This window comes from Martes martes (assembly GCF_963455335.1).
Source record: "Martes martes genome assembly, chromosome: 5".
NCBI classification, from domain to species: domain Eukaryota; kingdom Metazoa; phylum Chordata; class Mammalia; order Carnivora; family Mustelidae; genus Martes; species Martes martes.
The window spans coordinates 95,079,146-95,098,619 of NC_137892.1; the positions used below are offsets into that span (position 1 = coordinate 95,079,146).

At 47.1% G+C, this 19,474-nt stretch overlaps 1 protein-coding gene across 2 annotated transcripts in view; it reads left to right on the plus strand.

The window, feature by feature from the left end:
* FSTL4 (follistatin like 4) overlaps positions 1 to 19,215 on the plus strand; it is a 407,996-nt gene extending 388,781 nt beyond the window's left edge. For both annotated transcript variants that reach the window (XM_080804096.1, XM_080804095.1), the window contains exons 12-16: positions 595 to 713; positions 2,173 to 2,322; positions 11,284 to 11,391; positions 15,933 to 16,042; positions 17,850 to 19,215. In XM_080804096.1, coding sequence (XP_080660222.1) covers positions 595 to 713; positions 2,173 to 2,322; positions 11,284 to 11,391; positions 15,933 to 16,042; positions 17,850 to 18,552 — 1,190 coding nt within the window. In that variant the 3' untranslated portion in view covers positions 18,553 to 19,215. The remainder of the gene's footprint in view (positions 1 to 594; positions 714 to 2,172; positions 2,323 to 11,283; positions 11,392 to 15,932; positions 16,043 to 17,849) is intronic.
* The last annotated feature ends 259 nt before the right edge of the window (positions 19,216 to 19,474 follow it).

Below are 19,474 nucleotides of genomic sequence, written 5' to 3' on the forward strand. Positions count from 1 at the left end.
CATCGCCTGACCTGGGGCTGCCACAGAGAAAATGGTGAGGCAGAGGTGGGAGCAGCCTATCTTGAAGGAGGGATTTGCTGGCACCAACAGGCCAGGACAAAACTGGCACAAAGGAGTACCAGCCACAACATTCTTAGGCTCCTAGGAGTGGTGTGGCACATAAATGTGCTGAAAAAATAAATAAATAAGAGGCTTTGCTGTTCTGGCATGATCTGACCCATCTGATTTGACTAGTTGGCAACAAACGAAAGACCAAATGTATCCCAGAGCCAAGGCTGTCATTTATTTGCCGACTTGTGCCGGTGGCCAGCCCGCGGTGCCCTAGGGCAGAAGCATGTGTCTGGAAGGATAGCCCGGGGTTCACGGAGCCCTCACCTGTGGAGTGACCCACAGGCCTCTGGCACTTTCTCCCTGGGCTGCCCACATACCTCCTGCTTAGCTCACATCACCTTGACCAGGCCCCTGCACTTTGTGCCTATACCACACGCAGCCAAACCGCAGGGGTGGGTCTGCCCAGCATGGCACATGACCCTACTTAGGAGCTGGCCGCTGGGGACAGGGGTGCATAACCACGGCTGTGTTTGCTCCTCCCAGGCCTCAGTGTGGGGAACATGTTCTATGTCTTCTCTGACGATGGCATCATCATCCTGCACCCCGTGGACTGTGAGATCCAGAGGCACCTCCGACCCACCGAGAAGATCTTCATGAGCTATGTAAGTGTCTGTGCCTGAGAGCTGGTCTTCCACCGTGACCGCCCCTTGATGTCCCAGGTTCCATTTGCTATACGTGGTGTGGTTCCACGTGCGTTCCAAGGCTCCAGAACATCCATGGGAGATTAAGAGTTGAAGGTCTCATTCCTTGAAGGGGGCAGGAGGGTGGCATGAGGGAATGAAAGCAAGCACAGTGGGTACAGGAGAGAAAAACTGAAGGTCAGAGGAGTAGCAGGAGCAAAAGGGGACAGGGCCTTGTTGACTTCCAGAAAACTTTGGCTCCTCTTCTGAGCCAGAAGGAATGTTAATGAAGTGGAGGATGTTGAGAAGAGGAGAGGTGTGGGCAGACTCTCAGTGATGCCCTTGGATTCTGTGTTGAGAACGGGGGGCAGGGGAGGGGTGGTGGAATCAAGGAGTACAACAGGGATGCTACAGCGGTTACTCAGCAGACAGTATGGCCTGAGCCCGGGTGATGGAGGTGGGAACAGTGAGGCAACGTCAAATTCTGAACATATTTTGAAGGCAGAGCTGAAATGATTTTTGATGCCCTGATGAGGACTGAGAGGATGAGGAGAAAAAGAGGACTCAAAGATGGCTGTAAGCGTTTTGGTCTAAGGAGGGAAAACAGTGGGGCCACCATTTTGTTAAAGGAATAAGCAGGATTGGGAAGTAAAACTGGGAGTTGACTTTGGACTCTCAAGTTTGAGGTGTACAGCAAATAGCCAAGTAGAGTGAGGTGGTTGGATGCATACGTCTGGAGTTCGGAGAAGAGGCTCTAACTAAAGATTCAAATTTGGGAGCTGTATGCACGTAGATGGTATTTGATGCCATCAGTTGGGATGAGATGAGGAAAGGGAGGGGATTTTGAAGAGGAAAAATCATTGAGGGACTGACTCCTGTGCATTCTGACATATAGAGACCAAGAGATCAGCAAACTGAGCAGGATCCAGCCAACAGAGAAGGACCAGCCCGTGGGGAGGGAGAGCTGGGGGAAGGAAGCAAAGCATAGGCGCATGGAGTCAGGTGGTACCCCAACTTCAGATAAAAAGGGGGAGCAGGTTTAATTTAATAAGTGAGAAGTCCGGAGTGCTGTGCTCAGTGGGAATGCTGCTGGCTCTGTGGTGAGGAAGCACAGAGGGTAGGTCACTCTTTGGGAAGTCTGGCCATTGACGGAAGTTTTCTGTACGATGGGGATGCAGACGGGGAAGTTCACACCCAAGAGGGGAAGAAGGCAGGTCTGGCAGCTGCTCATAAAAAAACACATGCAAAGGGAGTTCCAGCCTCACAAGTGGGAGGAGGTGGAGGTGAATGTTCAAAACAGGTGATGTGGGAGGGCTGGCGTGGCATGTTTTTGGGTTCTAGGGAGGGGACAGAGGGACAGGGGGGTGAGCGAGAGGGAACCCACACAGGGCAGGGGACCCTGGGGATTAAGAAGATCCATGGCAGCCTGTCTCCTTTACAGGAAGAAATCTGTCCCCAAGGGGAAGGAAATGCCACCCAGCCATGCCAGTGGGCCTCGGCCGTGAACGTCCGGCACCGGTACATCTACGTGGCCCAGCCAGCACTGAACAGAGTCCTTGTGGTTGACGTGCAAGCCCAGAAAGTTCTACAGGTACATCTCTCTAAGGGAGTGAGGGTGCCACTGGTTCAGGGGCACAGCCTGCCGCATTCCCATTCTGGGAGCAGAGGGCAGGTCAGGGGGCCAGAGGACAGTGAGAAGCGGGGAGAGCGGGGGATGGTGAAGGGGAGGTAAAGCATGGCCCAAGCTACAGAGGGTTTTCATCTGGGCAGTGACCTCATCCAACTTAGACTCTGAAACAGGCAGACTCTGTTAACCAATGGCAGAGCAGGGCAGCGTCGTGGCTACTGAAATAATTCAGGCATGAACTGCCGACGGCCATGAAAGTGGCGAGGACTAAACAGATCCTTGATAGATCTTAAGTGTGGAAAGATTTTCTGCTGGGTCGAATGGAAGTTTTAAGAGCGGGAAATCAAGTTGTTGGGGGCTTTTCTTTACTTTGAGGAACAGTAGAATGGTGATGCCATTTACTGTGTGTGGTGGATTGAGTAATGGCCCAAGATGGCCACTTTCTCATGCCCAGAACCTATGAATGTCACCATCTGGGGCACAGGGGCCTCTGCAGAGGTGATTAAGGTAACGATGTGTAAATGGACTATTACCGGGGATGACCTGGGTGAGCCCTTCCTCAATGCGAGTGCAAGTACCTGTATCAGAGGGAGGCAAAGAGAAATGTGACTGTTAGGGGCAGGAGGCACTTGGAGGACTGGAGCACACTGGGGCTCTGCTTGCTTTGAAGATGGGGGAAGAGGCCGCAAGCCAAGGACTGCAGCGCTAGAGGTTGGCAAAGTCAAGGGAACATACTTTCCCCTCCAGCCTCTAGAGAGGGCACTGCCCTGCAGCCATCCTTGTTCAGCCCAGGGAAATTTAATTTTGGACTTTGAACCTCCAGAACTGTAAGAGAATTAAATTGGTGTGGTTCTAAGCCACTAAGTGTGTGGTAATAGGTTATCATAGTAATAGGAAAATAATGCACTCTCTAGAGCAGGTGGCGTGGCAGGTGGTATAGGCCATGGAGCAGGAAGACAAAAATTAGGAATTTGGGTTTAGACCTGCTAAGTGTTCATTGCTATTATAAATGTTCGTTGGGGCACCTTGGTGATTTCTTCCGCTGAGTGTATGACTCTTGATTTCAGCTCAGGTCATGATCTCCAGGCTGTGGGTTCTGCATTCAGTGAGGAGTCTGCTTCTCCCTCTCCCACTGCCCCTCCTCCCCGCTCATGCTCTCACTCTCTAAAATAAATAAATTTTAAAAAAAAATGTAAGTAGAGGTGTCAAATAAGCAATTGGATGAACAGGTCTGGAGGCCAGCGAGAGCTCTAGGCCAGAGAGGTCAGGGTGGGTATGGTCACCATACCAAGTATTACATCCAGAGAAGCATATGAAATGACTGGAGGTAGTACAGATGGAGAAGAGGTCAAGCTTGGAGCCCTGACACACTCCAACCTTAAAGATCAGGAAAGGAGAGAAGAAGCCAACAAGGAGACCAAGCAGGAGGAGCTTAAAAGGTAGGAAGAAAATTGGGGGGAGGAAGGGTTTTCCAGAAATGAAAAAAAAAAAAAGTGTTTTAAGAATGGTGTCCAATAGAGCTGAGCATTTTCAAATCACCAAGACTAAGAACCGACCATTGGTTTTGGTGTCCCACGGATTACCCTGGAACAGATAGAATGATCATGTAATACAAACTTGCGGTCATAGAAATAAAATCATTGTGAGGGGGTTTGCTGTAAATATGAGCAAAAGGAGTCAAATGAGACAGTAGGTAGAAGAGCATACAGAAGAAGTTTCTTTAGAATAGATGACATTACAGCATTTTTATGTATATATGTATGAATATAATGCTAAAAAAAAAAAAAAACCCTCCCACACATCTTCCATTTCTTCTGCCTCACTGAAGTAGGCAGGAGTCAGTGGAATCCAGGGCAGAGAAGTAGAGATGCAAGCTTTGGATGAAATCACATTCTTTCTATAACCAAAGGAAAAGGAAAATATTCAGGTACACTTAGAAAGAGGTGACAGTTACAACTGGGAGCAGGTGGATGAACATCTCTTGTGGTTGCTTTTATTTCCTCAGTGAAATAAGAAGGAAAATGATCACCCAACCTGGAGGTTTGAGGAGAGAGGGGAAGGGTGCACTTGAGATTGAACTGATCAGGCCACTGTGCTAGGACTGCTGGGTGACAGCAAAGGCCCACTGAAGGCTTGAGGACCGAAGGAGAAAGTGAGGCCAGTGAGCAGGGCTGTGGTTTGTCTTCCTAGCAATGCCCCTGTGCATGCTCATTGCAGGGGGAATGTGGGTGTGACCTGGGTTGTGGTTTCTCCAGGCCACTTGGGCAGAAGACTTTCTCTTAGTGATTTTTCTGGCCAGTGAACATACTCTGAGTAATTTCAATCCTTTGACACTCACTGAAGCTTGCTGTATGACCCAGCTTGGAATCAATGTGGATAAAAATGCTCCACGTGCACTTTAAAAAAAATGTGTGTTCTAATGGTAGGTACAGTATTCCATATACATGTCAATTATGGAAGTTTGTTCATTGCATTGTTCAGATCTTCTAAGTCATTTTCTCCTTTGTCCACTTAATCAGCTGCTGAGAGGTGTGTTGAAGTCTCACACTGTGGTTGTAGGTTTATCTAAATTATTTCCATTTTTTATAGGACTTAATTTTTTTTGTTTAATTTTTCTGAGAAGGAAATACATTCTAGGAGGGACCAACATTGCGGGGAGGGGTAACTGAGAAGATGAAAGATCTCCTCAGTGGTGTTGTGTTATGAGCCCTGGACAGGCTCCCAAAGATCTACTTCAATTCAAGTGAAAGACACATAAAATTGTGTTACAATCCCCAAAAACACTGCCTAGGCATTTATTGAACCAGCATTTATTAAATGCCTTCTCTGTACCCAAAATTGGATATAGAAAAGGGGGAGTAAGATGCAAAATTGATAGAAGATATTGTTGCTGCTGTTTTTAATCATCAAGAAATTTTTTGAGGTTTTTTTTTTAACATGTATTATTTGTTTCAGGGGTACGGGTCTGTGATTCATCAGTCTTATACAATTCAGTGCTCACCATAGCACATAACCTCCCCAATGTCCATCACCCAGCCACCCCATCTCTCCCACTCCCCTCCATTCCAGCAACCCTGTTTGTTTCCTGAGATTAAGAGTATCTTATGGTTTCTCTCCCTCTGTGGTTTCATCTTGTTTCATTTTTCCCTCCCTTCCCCTATGACCCTATCTTGTTTCTCAAATTCCTCGTGTCAGTTAGATCATCTGATAATTGTTTTTCACTGATTGACTTATTTCACTTAGCATAATACCCTCTAATTCCCTCCATGTCATTGCAAATTGCAAGATTTGGGGGTTTTTATGGCTGCATAATATTCCATTATATATACCAGGGCTTCTGTATCCATTCATCTGTTGATGGACATCTGGGCTCTTTCCATAGTTTGGCTATTGTGGACATTGCTGCTATAAACATTCGGGTGCACATGCCCCTTTGGATCACTACATTTGTATCTTTAGGGTCAATACTCAGTAGTGCAATTTCTGGGTCATAGGATATCTCTATTTTCAACTATTTGAGGAAACCCCATACTGTTTTCCAGAGTGGCTGCACCAGCTTACATTGCCACCAACAGTGTCGGAGGGTTCCCCTTTCTCCACATCCTCACCAACATCTGTCATTTCCTGACTTGTTAATTTTAGCAATTCCGACTGGTGTAGGGTGGTATCTCACTGTGGTTTTGATTTGTATTTCGTGATGCCGAGTGATATGGAGCACTTATTCATATGTCTATTGGGCATCTGGATGTTTCCTTTGCAGAAATGTCTGTTCATATCTTTTGCCCATTTCTTGATTGGATTATTTGTTCTTTGGGTGTTGAAGTCGATAAATTCTTTATAGATTTTGGATACTAGCCATTGATCTGTCATTTGCAAATCTTTTCTGCCATTCTGTCAGTTGTCTTTTGGTTTTGTTGACTGTTTCCTTTGCTGTGCACAAGCTTTTGATCTTCATGAAGTCCCAATAGTTCACTTTTGCCCTTGCTTCCCTTGCCTTTGGTGATGTTTCTAGAAAGAGGTTGCTGCCTGTGTTCTCCTCAAGGACTTTGATGGATTCCTTTCTCATATTGAGGTCTTTTCTCCATGCTGAGTCTATTTTTGTGTGTGGTATAAGGAAATGGTCCAGTTTCATTCTTCTTCATGTGGCTGTCCAATTTTCCCAACACCATTTGTTGAATAGACTGTCTTTTTTCCATTGGACATTCTTTCCTGCTTTGTTGAAGATTAGTTGACCATAGAGTTGAGGGTCCATTTCTAGGCTCTCTGTTCTGTTCCATTGATCTATATGTCTGTTTTTGTGCCAGTACCATACAGTCTTGATGATGACAGCTTTGTAACAGAGCTTGAAGTCTGGAATTGTAATGCCACCAGCTTTGGTTTTCTTTTTCAACATTCCTCTGGCTATTTGGGGTCTTTTTCGGTTCCATACAGATTTTAGGATTATTTGTTCCAGCTCTGTGAAAGAAGTTGATGGTATTTTGATAGGGATTGCATTAAACGTGTAGATTGCTCTATGTAGCATAGATATTTTCGTAGTATTTGTTCTTCCAATCCATGAGCATGGAACATTTTTCCATTTCTTTGTGTCTTCCTCAATTTCTTTCATGAGTATTCTATAGATTTCTGAGTACAGATTCTTTGCCTCTTTGGCTAGATTTATTCCTAGATATCTTACATTTTTGGGTGCAGTTGTAAATGAGATTGACTCCTTAATTTCTCTTCCTTCTGTCTTGTTGTTGGTATCTAGAAATGCAACTGCTTTCTGAGCATTGATTTTATATCCTGGCACTTTACAGAATTCCTGTATGAGTTCTAGCAGTGTTGGGGTGGAGTCTTTTGGGTTTTCCACATAAAGTATCATATCATCTGCAAAGAGTGAGAGTTTGATTTCTTCCTTGCCGATTCAGTTGCTTTTATTTCTTTTTGTTGTCTGATTGCTGAGGCTAGGACTTCTAGCACTATGTTGAATAGCAGAGGTGATAGTGGACATCCCTGCCATGTTCCTGACCTTAGGGGGAAAGCTCTCAATTTTTCCCCATTGAGAATGATATTCACTGTGGGTTTTTCATAGATGGCTTTTATGATACTGAGTGATATGTGTACCCTCTATGCCTACACTGTGAAGAGTTTTGATCAAGAAAGATGCTGTACTTTGTCAGATGCTTTTTCTGCATCTATTGAGAGTATCATATGGTTCTTGTACTTTCTTTTATTAATATATTATATCACATTGACTTTGCAGATGTTGAACCAACATTGCAGCCCAGGAATAAATCCCACTTGGTTGTAGTGAATAATCCTTTTAATGTACTGTTGGATCCTACTCGCTAGTATTTTAGGGAGAATTTTTGCACCTATGTTCATCAAGGATATTGGTCTGTAATTCTTTTTGATGGGGTCTTTGTCCACTTTTGGGATCAAGGTAATGCTGGCCTCCTAAAAATGAGTTTGGAAGTTTTCCTTTCATTTCTATTTTTTGGAACAGTTTCTGGAAAATAGGTATTAATTCTTCTTTGAGTGTTTGGTACAATTCCCCTAGGAAGCTATCTGGCACTGGACTATTGTTCGTTGGAAGATTTTTGATGACTGCTTCAATTTCCTTACTGGTTATGGGTCTATTCAGGCTTTTTATTTCCTCCTGGTTCAGTTTTGGTAGTTTATACATCTCTAGGAATGCATCTGTTTCTTCCAGATTTTCTAATTTGCTACATATAGTTGCTCATAATATGTTCTTATTAATGTTTGTATTTCTTTGGTATTGGTTGTGATCTCTCCTCTTTCATTCATGATTTTATTTATTTGGGTCCTTTCTCTTTTCTTTTTGATAAGTCTGGCCAAGGGTTTATCAATCTTATTAATTCTGTCAAAGAACCAGCTCCTACTTTCATTGATCTGTTCTACTGCTCTTTTGGTTTCTATTTCATTGATTTCTGCTCTGATCTTTATTATTTTTCTTCTCCTTCTGGGTTTAGGGTTTCTTTGCTGTTCTTTCTGCAGCTGCTTTAGGTGTAGGGTTGGGTTGTATACTTGAGACCTTTCTTGTTTCCTGAGAAAGGCCTGTATTGCTATATACTTTCTTCTTAGAACCACCTTTGCCGCATCCTGAAGGTTTTGAACTGTGTTCATTTTCATTTGTTTCCATAAATTTTTTCATTCATCTTCAATTCCCTGGTTGACCCACTCATTCTTTAATAAAATGCTCACTAGCCTCCATGTATTTGGAGTGCAGTTGTAAACTTTCCTCTTGTGATTGAGTTCTAGTTTCAGAGCACTGTGGTCTGAAAATATGAAGGGAATGATCCCACTCTTCTGATACCGGTTGAGACCTGATTTGTGAACCAGGATGTGATCTATTCTGGAGAATGTTCTATGTACACTCGAGAAGAATGTGTATTCTGTTGCTTTGGGATGGAATGTTCTGAATCTGTGATGTCCATCTGGTCCAGTGTGTCATTTAAAGCCTTTATTTCCTTGTTGATCTTTTGCTTGGATGATCTGTCCATTTCAGTGAGGGGGGGGTGTTAAAGTCCTGTACTATTATTGTGTTATTGTTGATGTGTTTCTTGGATTTCATTATTAATTGGTTTATATAATTGGCTGCTCCCATGTTAGGGGCATAGACATATAAGACTATTAGATCTTCTTGTTGGATAGACCCTTTAAGTATGAAAGAGTGTCCTTCCTTCACCTCTTATTTGTCTTTGGTTGAAAATCTAATTTGTCTGATAAAAGGATTGCCACCCCAGCTTTCTTTTGATGTCCATTAGCATGGTAAATGGTTTTCCACCCCCTCACTTTAAATCTGGAGGTGTCTTGGGGTCTAAAATGAATCTCTTGCAGACAGCGTATCGATAGGTCTTGTTTTTTTTATCCATTCCAATACCCTGTGTCTTTTGATTGGGACATTTAGCCCATTGACATTCAGGTAACTATTGCAAGATATGAATGTAGTGCCATTGTATCACCTGTACGGTAACTGTTATGGTATATTGTCTCTGTTCCTTTCTGGTCTATGTTCCTAGTACAGAGAGATCAGATTTCTTTTAATTAGTGTTAGCTGTATTTTTCCATCCTGTCACTGTCAACCTTTCTATATCCATATATTTAATGTGGTCTTTTATGGCCTGGGCACCTGGGTGGCTCAGCGGTTAAGGTGGTCTTTTATAAAGCTACATGTGTTTGGGTTTATCTAGTATTATAATCTTGATCTTTTACTTGGGCCTTTGATCCATCTATATTTAAGGCAGTTAATTTTATAGTTAAATCTACCATCTTACTGGTTTTTTACTTGATCTGTTTTTTCTTTTTCCTCTGTTTTATTTTCTTTTGGATTAGTCAAATACTATTCTGTTATTTTTAGGACTACCACAGAGATTATAATAGGCGTAGTTGTCTCAATACAGTCTCATAATTTATGATTTCACTCCTCCAATGATAGAAGCATGTAACAGTAACTCCTTTAACTCCTCTCCTGCCTTTTCACATGATTGTGGGAATAAATTTTAACTCTATATATAATTGAACTCCGTAAGACCTGGCTTAGTATTATTTTGTACACTTGGTAGTCATATATATTCACCCACATATTTACTTTTCTCACTGCTCCTTATTCCTTCCTGAAGTACACAGCTTTGTCTGGGATCATTTTCATTGTGAGGAATGACTTTTTTAAGTAGTTCTTTTAGTGGAGACCTGCTAGCAACACACTCTCAGTTTTTGTTTCTTTGAAAAGAACTGTATTTGCCCTTTAAAGACTATTTTCACTGGATATAGAATTCTACCTTAACAATTATACTCACTTGGCATTTTAAGATGTTGCTCCATTGTCTTCTGTTGTTTTGGTAATAGGTCAACTGCCAGTCTTTTTGTCACTCTTTGATCTTTAGCAATTTTATTTTGATGTGCCCAGGGATGATGCTCTTTGTATGTATTCCAATTTCGAAGTTTTAGTGGTTTTGAATTTTTAGTGGTTCTTGAATGTGTAGATTGATAACTTTCATCAGACTGGGATTGTCTCTTATCTCTTCTTTGGAAACTTAAAAGTTAGACATTTCTACTGCATCCCACATGTCTTGTTCTCTTCTTGTCCATCCTTTTTTTGTCTCTTCATGCTTCAATTTTAGTATGTTCTATCAACCTGTCTTTCCCTAGCCCTGTTTTCTGCTATGCCTAATATGGATTTCACAGAACCTATTTAGTGAGTTCTTAATTTCAGGTGTTGCATTTATTTCTACTTATTTTTACTTCTGTATAAAAATTTGTAATTATCTTTTTATGAATCATTCATGGGTCTGTTTCTCTTGTATTTTTTAGTAGTCTTTAGCCATATACTCTGTATCTTGTAATGCCTAGAAATTTTTTAAAGGGAAGGCAAGGGGGGAAGGGAAGGGAAGGGGGGAGGGGGGAAGGGAAGGGGGAAATGGGAAGAGAAAGGGAAAAGCTCTGCTGACCTAAGAGTCCAGGGATAAGGGCTGATCTCAAAGTCAGTCTCAGGTGGCTCAGGAGGAAGGGCCAATCCACCAGAATCTCAGTCTCAGAACCACCTGGGGAAGGACACAGAAGGCTCTAAAGGCCTAAAAGCCTTCTGGGAGCAGGGACCAGAGTGCCTTGCAGCTGATTCTTGAGTGAAAAATATAACCCTCTGATTATGTTTGGGCTTTTGCCGAGATGGTCTGGTCCCCTTTAAGTAAAACATGGAAGAAGTTTTTGAAAAGGTTTCAATTACTGGCAAGAGTTTTCTTCTGCCTCTAAAGAACACCCAGAAGGGCAGCTTAAGCCCTGGCCTCCCAAGCCAGCTTTGTGCCAAGGCAAAGAGGTTGGCTTTCCACTCACCTAGGCATGACGGTCATGTACACAAAGTCCAGAAGTGACCACCGTGTCAGCTTATAATAATGATGACCCACTTGTATGTATTTTTTTCTCAAGTCCATAGGTGTGGACCCTCTGCCAGCTAAGCTGACCTATGACAAGTCTCATGACCAAGTGTGGGTCCTGAGCTGGGGGGATGTGCACAAGTCCCAACCGAGCCTCCAGGTATGTTGAACACATGGAGACCCACACTCACCCCACAGGAACAAAGGATGCTGATCTTCCATACATGTCTCTTGCTTCCCTAGGTAGCTAATCACATTTATCCAAAATCTATCCACCAAGGCTTGAGGAGAGCCAGAGCCCCTCACAGACCATTACCAAGGTATCATCCATCAGGCCCACCTTTAAGGACAAGAATCCTGATGATGGCTAAGATTGTGATGTCAGGACAAGTGGAATGTGGCTCCCAGGCTCCCCCTCTCCTGAGCAAGGGCGTTCTGCTCCTCGGGCTGAGCAGGCTTGAGAGCGGTGTCCAAGCAAGTACTCGATAAGGAAAGGAAAGTAAGAGCAGCAGTCATGTCCACACTAGAAGCTCATCTATTGAGTGCTTACAGTGCTTTAGGGCATAGGAAAGTTCAGTAACGTGCCCGTGGTCCAAGCCAGGCCCTGCGGCTCTGCAGCCCAGTGTTAGCCAGTGCACGGTACGGTCTGTTGGAAACAGTCTAGGCCCGAGAGCTCTGTGGGATTCCCTGTCCACCAACAAGAGACGGTCAATACCACCCCCATGTTGAGAGTGCCTGCCTCTGCCTTTCTCGTCAGCAGGGATGCATTCAAGGATTAAGCCCTAAGAAAAGAGATCTGAATGCCTGATTTCTCCCAGAGATGTACACAGAGCCCTTCTAGATAGACAGAAGAGAAGTTAATTCATGCATTGGATGCCTCAGGACATTAGGGCTTTGTTCTCTCTCAGAAGCCCAGCCGAGAACTGCAGAGGGAGCCCAGTTCACCCTGTTCTCAAGACTGGGAAGAAGGAAGGGACATCCTCCAGAAGACTGACCACCTGCCTGCCTGTCTCTGCCCTGCTGGGCTAGGGAGAAGTCTCTGCCACACCTCCTATAAACGGAGACTACTGTCATTTGATGGATGCCATCACCCTGAGCCCCAGTGAACTGACAGAAAATCCCCATTAGAGGGTCTAGGAGCCTGAACAAAGGTCATTCAGAGCAGAGCATAAGCCCAGGGAAATCCTAACTTATTGGTCCCTCTGGCAGCTCCCGGAAAGCCTCTAAAGTAATTCATGGGGAGGGTCCACCAAAACACTTTTTTTCTGAAACCAAAAGTGATTTCCTAATTTAACAGCTATGAGCTGAAAAACAGAAAGAAAAAAACATCAGTTTGGCCCTGGATTTCCCGCCTGCCACAGCAGCCGGCGCACCGTAGATGCTCTGGGACTGAAATCCAAGAGTCCTATTCCTGGCCCAGACAGCCTTCACTGGACAGGACAAAAGAGAGCGTAGGCATAAGAATTCAGAGACCGGGGGCACCTGGGTGGCTCAGTGGGTTAAAGCCTCTGCCTTCGGCTCAGGTCATGACCTCAGGGTCCTGGGATCGAGCCCCACATCGGGCTCTCTGCTCAGCGGGGAGCCTGCTTCCCTTCCTCTCTCTCTGCCTGACTCTCTGCCTACTTGTGATCTCTGTCAAATAAATAAAATCTTAAAAAAAAAAAAAAAGAATTCAGAGACCGCATCACTCACCGGCCCCACTGAGGAACAGATCTGTGGAAAGAGCTCCAACAAACACCAGATGAACCAGATCAGAGACCTAGAGATGAAGAAAGATAAAGAGGAGACAGTTCTGAACAATGAACCCAGAGAAGAAGAAGGATGAGGACAGCCTCCCTGGAAATGGTAATCAGTGCTAAATAAGGATGTCTGAATGAGGAGAGACACGCTGAATGAGAAACCCTGCTACCAGTCGGTAACTGAAGATAAATTATTTCCATAAAAATAAGCATAGGGAGTGGAGGAAAGAAGAGGGGGTAAAAATACTTAGAAATACCTTACTGGGATAAGGGAAAGTTCAGAGAATGCTGGCGGAATGTAGCAGCTGGGAAGCAACGGTCTCATTATTCAACATCTGACAAACTGATTTCTCTTGAAAGCAGAGATGATCAGACTGGGTTAGGAAGGAAGGAAACTAGAACTTGTTGATGAGAAACACACATGTTTCAAAGAGAAGAAAAGGTTGAATTTAAAAGGGCAGGCATAGTAAGGACAGGTGACAAGAATGTATCCAGAGTGCCACTCACATCAGGCAAGATAGGGTTTAAGGTCAAAAGCACTAAAAACAGCAAACACAGAGAGACACCATGGGATGAACACCCAAGAGATATCAAGCACCATTAACAACTAAATGCCTCAAACAAGAGTGATTTAACATAAAGACAGACTCAATTAAAAATGCACTCACATTGTACAAAAGAGACCAAAGGAGGACAGGGGAAACCTGAATAATGACACAACTTGGTTTACTATAAACCTGGCATCTGCAAAACCATTTTTTCTCATGTCCATACAAGTGTATCAGAAACCACAAAGGAAATAAATCCTGTAAAAGTAGACATGAGAGGCAACAGTATCTGAAGCCCAACGAGGCCTCCCTTCTCAGCTGGTTCTGTCTACCTGCTGGGAGAGCTGCCCAGCCTTCAGGACCCCGCACTGATGACCAAGTGACATTTCCTGGTATCTCGCCACTGATGTACAGCTCCTGAACCAAGCCCAGAGAGCCAACAAAACTGAGGGGTTCAAATAACAATTATCTTTTGGGCATGAATGAGGACACGAATGTGCCCAGGCCCTCTGCAGGACGCAAGGCCAAGAAGGAACTCAAGACTCGTCAGAGAAATGAGGCGGGTAGCGCCCATCGGCTCAGTGGCCCGTGCTAGTGCGATTTCATGAGGTGACCTCTCAGTACAGGGTGTTGGTGTGGTGAGGCATGAATGACCCTGACCGCTGACAGCCTGTGATTTTTCCATCTCTATTAGAAGTGAAAATGACAGGCCTGATATCAAGCAGTGATTGTATGTCTTCTTGGAATTCTCTGGCACTTTCCCTTAGACACTCCCAAGATTCAGTTTCTTCATGCTGCTATTTTCTTAATGCCCAGTTCTGAGAGTTTTTTTTCTCCATGTGCTTGCCATGGAAGTGTCATTTGGCCATTTTAAAAAACCATTGCAAAATAACCTAATGCCATGTTATAACTTTGGAGCTGCCCCAAGGCTAAAAATACAAATCACAGGCCTCATCATTCCAATCTGGCTTTCTGCCTGCGTGGGAACCACGATCCAGAAAAGACTCAAACCTCAACCCTGCCTGAGGAGGCAGGCCAGGTGGTGGTCATTTTCCCATAAAAGAAAGAGCCAGAAGTCAGGCCTATTCTTCGAAAGTAAAAGCCTCCAGAACTCCAACCCTTGTGAGTCACAAAGCCCCAGGAGACACTGTCCTCAGCCTCAGGCTGCACAAGTCTAGACCGTTCTTTCTGTAGACATGGCCACAATATCTAGATCAAGAAAAGTGTCTAAGCTCTGTGTTCAGGCCTAAGCCCCCACTCTCCTGCTCAGAGGGTCTGGGCTTGACCTTGTGGCTCTTCCCCCAAAATGGCCCACCAGGTGGCCAAGCCCCTCATCTGGCTGCAGGTTGGCCATCTTTCAGAGCACCGGCCTAGCCACTGAGGGCTGATGAGCATGTGCAAAGGCAAGGGGGACCCAGGCTGGCTGGCACGATGTCCCTGGCCTAGACATGCCCAAGACTAGGGTAGCTGCTGGACAGATGCTCAGCCTGCCCACAGAGGGCTTCCTGGCAGGACCTCCAAACCACTCTGTCATCCCACCTAATCTCCAACAGCATTTGGGTCTCTTCTGCATCACTGGCATGCTGTTCCCTGACACAGACCCACCAGGGATTTCTGCACCAGACAGTGGCTGCAGCAGCCTCCTGCCGACTCTACAGGGGATCAGGTGTTACCTCCAGGGAAACAGAGGTAGCGGTGCTCGGTCACTCCCATCGTGTACAAAACCCAGTGCCTGATTCTTGATTTCTCTCAGCAAGTCCTTTCTGCCACCAGGCCTGAGCCTCAGCATTCTAACTGCAAGCCATCTAAATGGCCAGAGCAGCATCTTTGAATGGCATTTCTGCACAATTCCTGCTTTCTCCGATAAAATTTGGAGTCACAATTCCCAGAGAACGCCTCTGTGAGCAGTACAGGACAGAGATTCCCAACAAACAGGCTCAGGCACCTGACATCAGAGGAAAACAGGGAACTAGTAAATCTTTCCACCATTTAACATTTTAGTGACTTAAAAGCTCTCTCCCTCTTTTCCCAGGGTGACCTGGATGATTAGATGGTGGGATTCTCAGTTGTGGGGGAGTGTGGCCTCTGAGCATCTGAGCATAGTTACCGTTCTGTTTTAGGGACCTCTCTGGGAAATTGTGCCCTCAGGGCGCCGACAAGGTCCCATAGGGTCAGGGTTAGGCCTCCCTGAGCAGGAGGGCATGGTTCGGGCATTCCCAAACCATCACTTCCTCTCCACAGGAGGATGGGTCCCTGCCTCTGACATTCCCAAGCAGCTCCCACTCTGCTCCTGGCCCCCTCTCTCTCTGAAGCAGCCTGTCCACTGAGGGTCCCTGCCAGCACATGCACATGTTTCCAGGTTGCCCCCCCCAACTCATGTGGACCCTCACCAGGACTCCTGATCTGTGTTGTAGGTGATCACAGAAGCCAGCACTGCCCAGGGCCAGCACCTTATCCACACACCGTTCGCAGGAGTGGACGATTTCTTCATTCCCCCGACAAACCTCATCATCAACCACGTCAGGTGAGATGGGACCACGGGGCCCTCCGGTACCCCTATAACCCAGCTCAGCCCTGCCTGTGGCTGCATTTGCCCACCGTGAGACCTGCTCCTTCTCTCTTTCCCACTCACGCTGAGCTGACCTTGGGCTCCTTCGTGAGGGGACAGAGAAATGGACCCATCCCGAGTCCTTAATGGTCATAGTTAAGGAAGGCGGCCAGCTATCCCACCCTCCGAGGTCCATGGAGGACAAGAGATGAAAATCAGCAGTGGTGACTGGAGTGCATTGTACTTACTAGACACACAAAAAACTAGTCAAAGTGGCCTTAACCCCTTCTTACAGATGAGGAAACAGGCTCGAAGAAGCTAAGACCCTGGACGGCCAAGTTAACTCAGCCAGGAGCCCCCTGAGCAGCCATGCAGAGGGCCAGCCAGGAAACGAACCCTCCCAGTTGTCTGGTTTGTCGCCATCCAGAAGAACAGCCTAATAAAGGCGGCCTCGGTCTCCACTGCAACCCTCATCCCAGCTGGCCCCCACTGCAACCCTCATCCCAGCTGGCCCCGCCCCCTGCCTGTTCACGTCAGAGAACCCCCAGACCACCCCCCCCCCCCGGGAAAGTCAGCACTGCAGCAGACTAAGCCTCCCTCTCATCAAGGCACCGAGACCCAAAGGTCTTGGGGGCACTATTTATGCCTGCCTTTTGTCTGACATCAAACACCTTTCTCCAAGAAGAAATGCCTCGTTTTTGTACACTGAAACTGGGCTTATAAAACTAGATCCACCCATTTATCCAAGACCGGGAAGAAAACACCCCTTAACGAACCCCTCCCTGTAGACAGCACCCGGGAAGAGCTTCTAAGATGCCTCTGAAGGGGTTAAATCCCCCAAAGAAGCTGACTTCAGCCATGAGTCTAACAAACTTACAGGCTCTGTGTTGTCTGTGTGTGGCCTTTAGCATTCAAATTGCTTCTATGAGCAGGCTTCTCTTTCCTGCTTTCTCCGTGCCCTGGCTCTTTAGGAAGGCTTTAAAGAAGCTTTAAACTCGTCATCTCCCCACTCTGACGCTCCATTAGTTACTCAGGAGATAAGTGTGGCGGAGACTTTTCTCTTACTCCTGTAGGTGTCCACAGGCACCAAAAGGCCTCCCCGAGCCAGGGATTTGGGCAGAGGCCCCCGAGTCACAGCCAAGTCCTGCCCGGGGTCAGGTCTCCTTGCAGCTCACAACCTGCCTCCAAAGCAGACTTGCGCCAAGACCAGATGTGAGCAGCGCCCACCTACTGAGCCCTTCCCCTGCAGCTTCCTCTTTGATCCAGTCCTCTGATAACCCTCTCAGAGGGAACTGCCCTCTTTAGAGTCGCAGAGCCTCCAAGAGGCGAGCCACATGCCCAGCTCTGCTGGGAGAGAGGCAGTGCAGCAACGCCTTGGCCATCCGATTGCAAAGGTAAACGCTGTCCTCGGCCCCCCTGCCCAGGAGAGGCTGCCCCACCGCGGTCCTCTCCAGGGGAAGGAGCACTGACAGCAAGTGTGTCCTGTCCTTCCCAGCTGGCACAAAGCCTCAGGGGTGCTGATCTGAAGGCTTCCCTGAGGGAGAAGCGGCCACGGGCACTTTTACGCTCCTTCTATCCTGGGCATGTCAGGAGAGCATCCATCCAGGAGCATTTGTAACTCGACTGCCTCTGGTTTGACATCATCGCTGAATCACGGAAGAAGCTGTGCCCTGTGGGATGGTACATCTCCTTAAGAAACTATCAGATCCCTGAAGGGTGACGACAGAGGGAAGAGAAAAGATGCAATCCCTTACACCTCTGACCTCAGTTCTTCCCTCTGCAGGTTCGGCTTCATCTTCAACAAGTCCGACGCCGCCATCCACAAAGTTGATCTGGAAACACTGGTGCAGCTCAAGACCATCAGCCTGCAGCGGCACGGCTGCATGCCCCAGGCCATGGCCCACACGCACCTGGGCGGCTACTTCTTCGTGCAGTGCCGACAGGACAGCCCAGGGCCCGCCGCCCCCCAGCTGCTGCTCGACAGTGTCACAGACTCGGTGGTCGGCCCCAATGGCGATGTGAGCGGCACGCCACACGTGTCCCCCGACGGGCGCTTCGTCGTCAGCGCTGCCCCCACCAGCCCCCAGCTGCACGTGCAGGAGATCACGCCGCAGGGCCAGATCCGGACCCTCTACAGCTTGAAAATCAGTCCAGGCATCTCAGATGTGGCCTTCCAGCCCTCCTTCACCCAGGGCAACCAGTACTACGTGTACGCCGCGGCCGAGATGGAGCCGGCCCTGCTCTTCCTGGAGCTGTCCACGGGGAAGACAGGCATGCTGGAGAACCTAAAGGAGCCACCCGCAGGGCCGGGCGGTCCGTGGGGAGGGCCCCGCAGGATCGTGAGGGACAGCGGGCTCTTCGGACAGTACCTGCTCACGCCAGCCCAGGAGTCACTGTTCCTCGTCAATGGGAGACAAAACGCACTGCGCTGTGAGGTGGCGGGCATCAGGCGGGGGACCACGGCTGTGTGGGTGGGTGAGGTATGAAGGGGTCCTCCCCCCACACCGAGCAGAGCCCTGGGCCACCGAGCTCCGCCTAGTCCTCACTCCGTAGCCCCAAGCAGGCGCCCTGTACATTTTTACAGACAAAAGCAAAACCTGTACTCGCTTTGTGGTTCAACACTGGTCTCCTTGCAAGTTTCCTAGTCTAAGGTATGCGCTGCTAACCAGATTGGGGTTTTTCGTTGGGAAGTATGATTTATGCCTTGAGCTCCGGTGAGAACCCATGCTGCCGTGTCAAGGAATCATTTCTGTGCCCAGCTCCACACCATGTTACCTGGGGACACCATGGAACCAAGAGATCCTGCTGTCCAGGCTTACCTTTCCGTCGGTTGCCTTCATGTGCTCATTGTCCCTCACCGCCAGGTCTGGCCAGGCTTCACCCCAATGGAGTGGCCAGAAGCCAGGCCTGCAGACAGGCTCGCCGGGAGCAGGGCTTGCACTCCAGGCCTGAGAGCCACGGCTGCCCACCTCCTGGACCTTCTTTTCTCCTGCGCAGCTGCTTCGTGCTTTTCTTTCCATGTGACTTGGTATAAGCCTGAGGGAGAGCCGACAAGACTTCTTGCATCTTGGGGGATGGGGAAATCACTCACTTTATTTTGGAAATTTTGATTAAAAGATAATTTTTTATAACCTCAAATGCTAGTAAGCAGAAAGATGCTCTCCGACGTCCAGCTCTGTTTCTCCCTGCCTTAGGCCAAGTCTCTGAGCGCCCCCACCCCACATCCCACAGCCAGAAGGAACAATGGTCATCCAAGAATAATGCCCTCCACACTACGGAAGTCCCACATGCAGCTCTGGCTACCACCTTGGCCAAGACTTTGTTCTGGATTGGGACGCAAAAGACCAGGACAAACCCTGCGTGCCTGCTTTTTACCACTGAAGGGGAAGGTTTTCTTAGCCAGGCCCA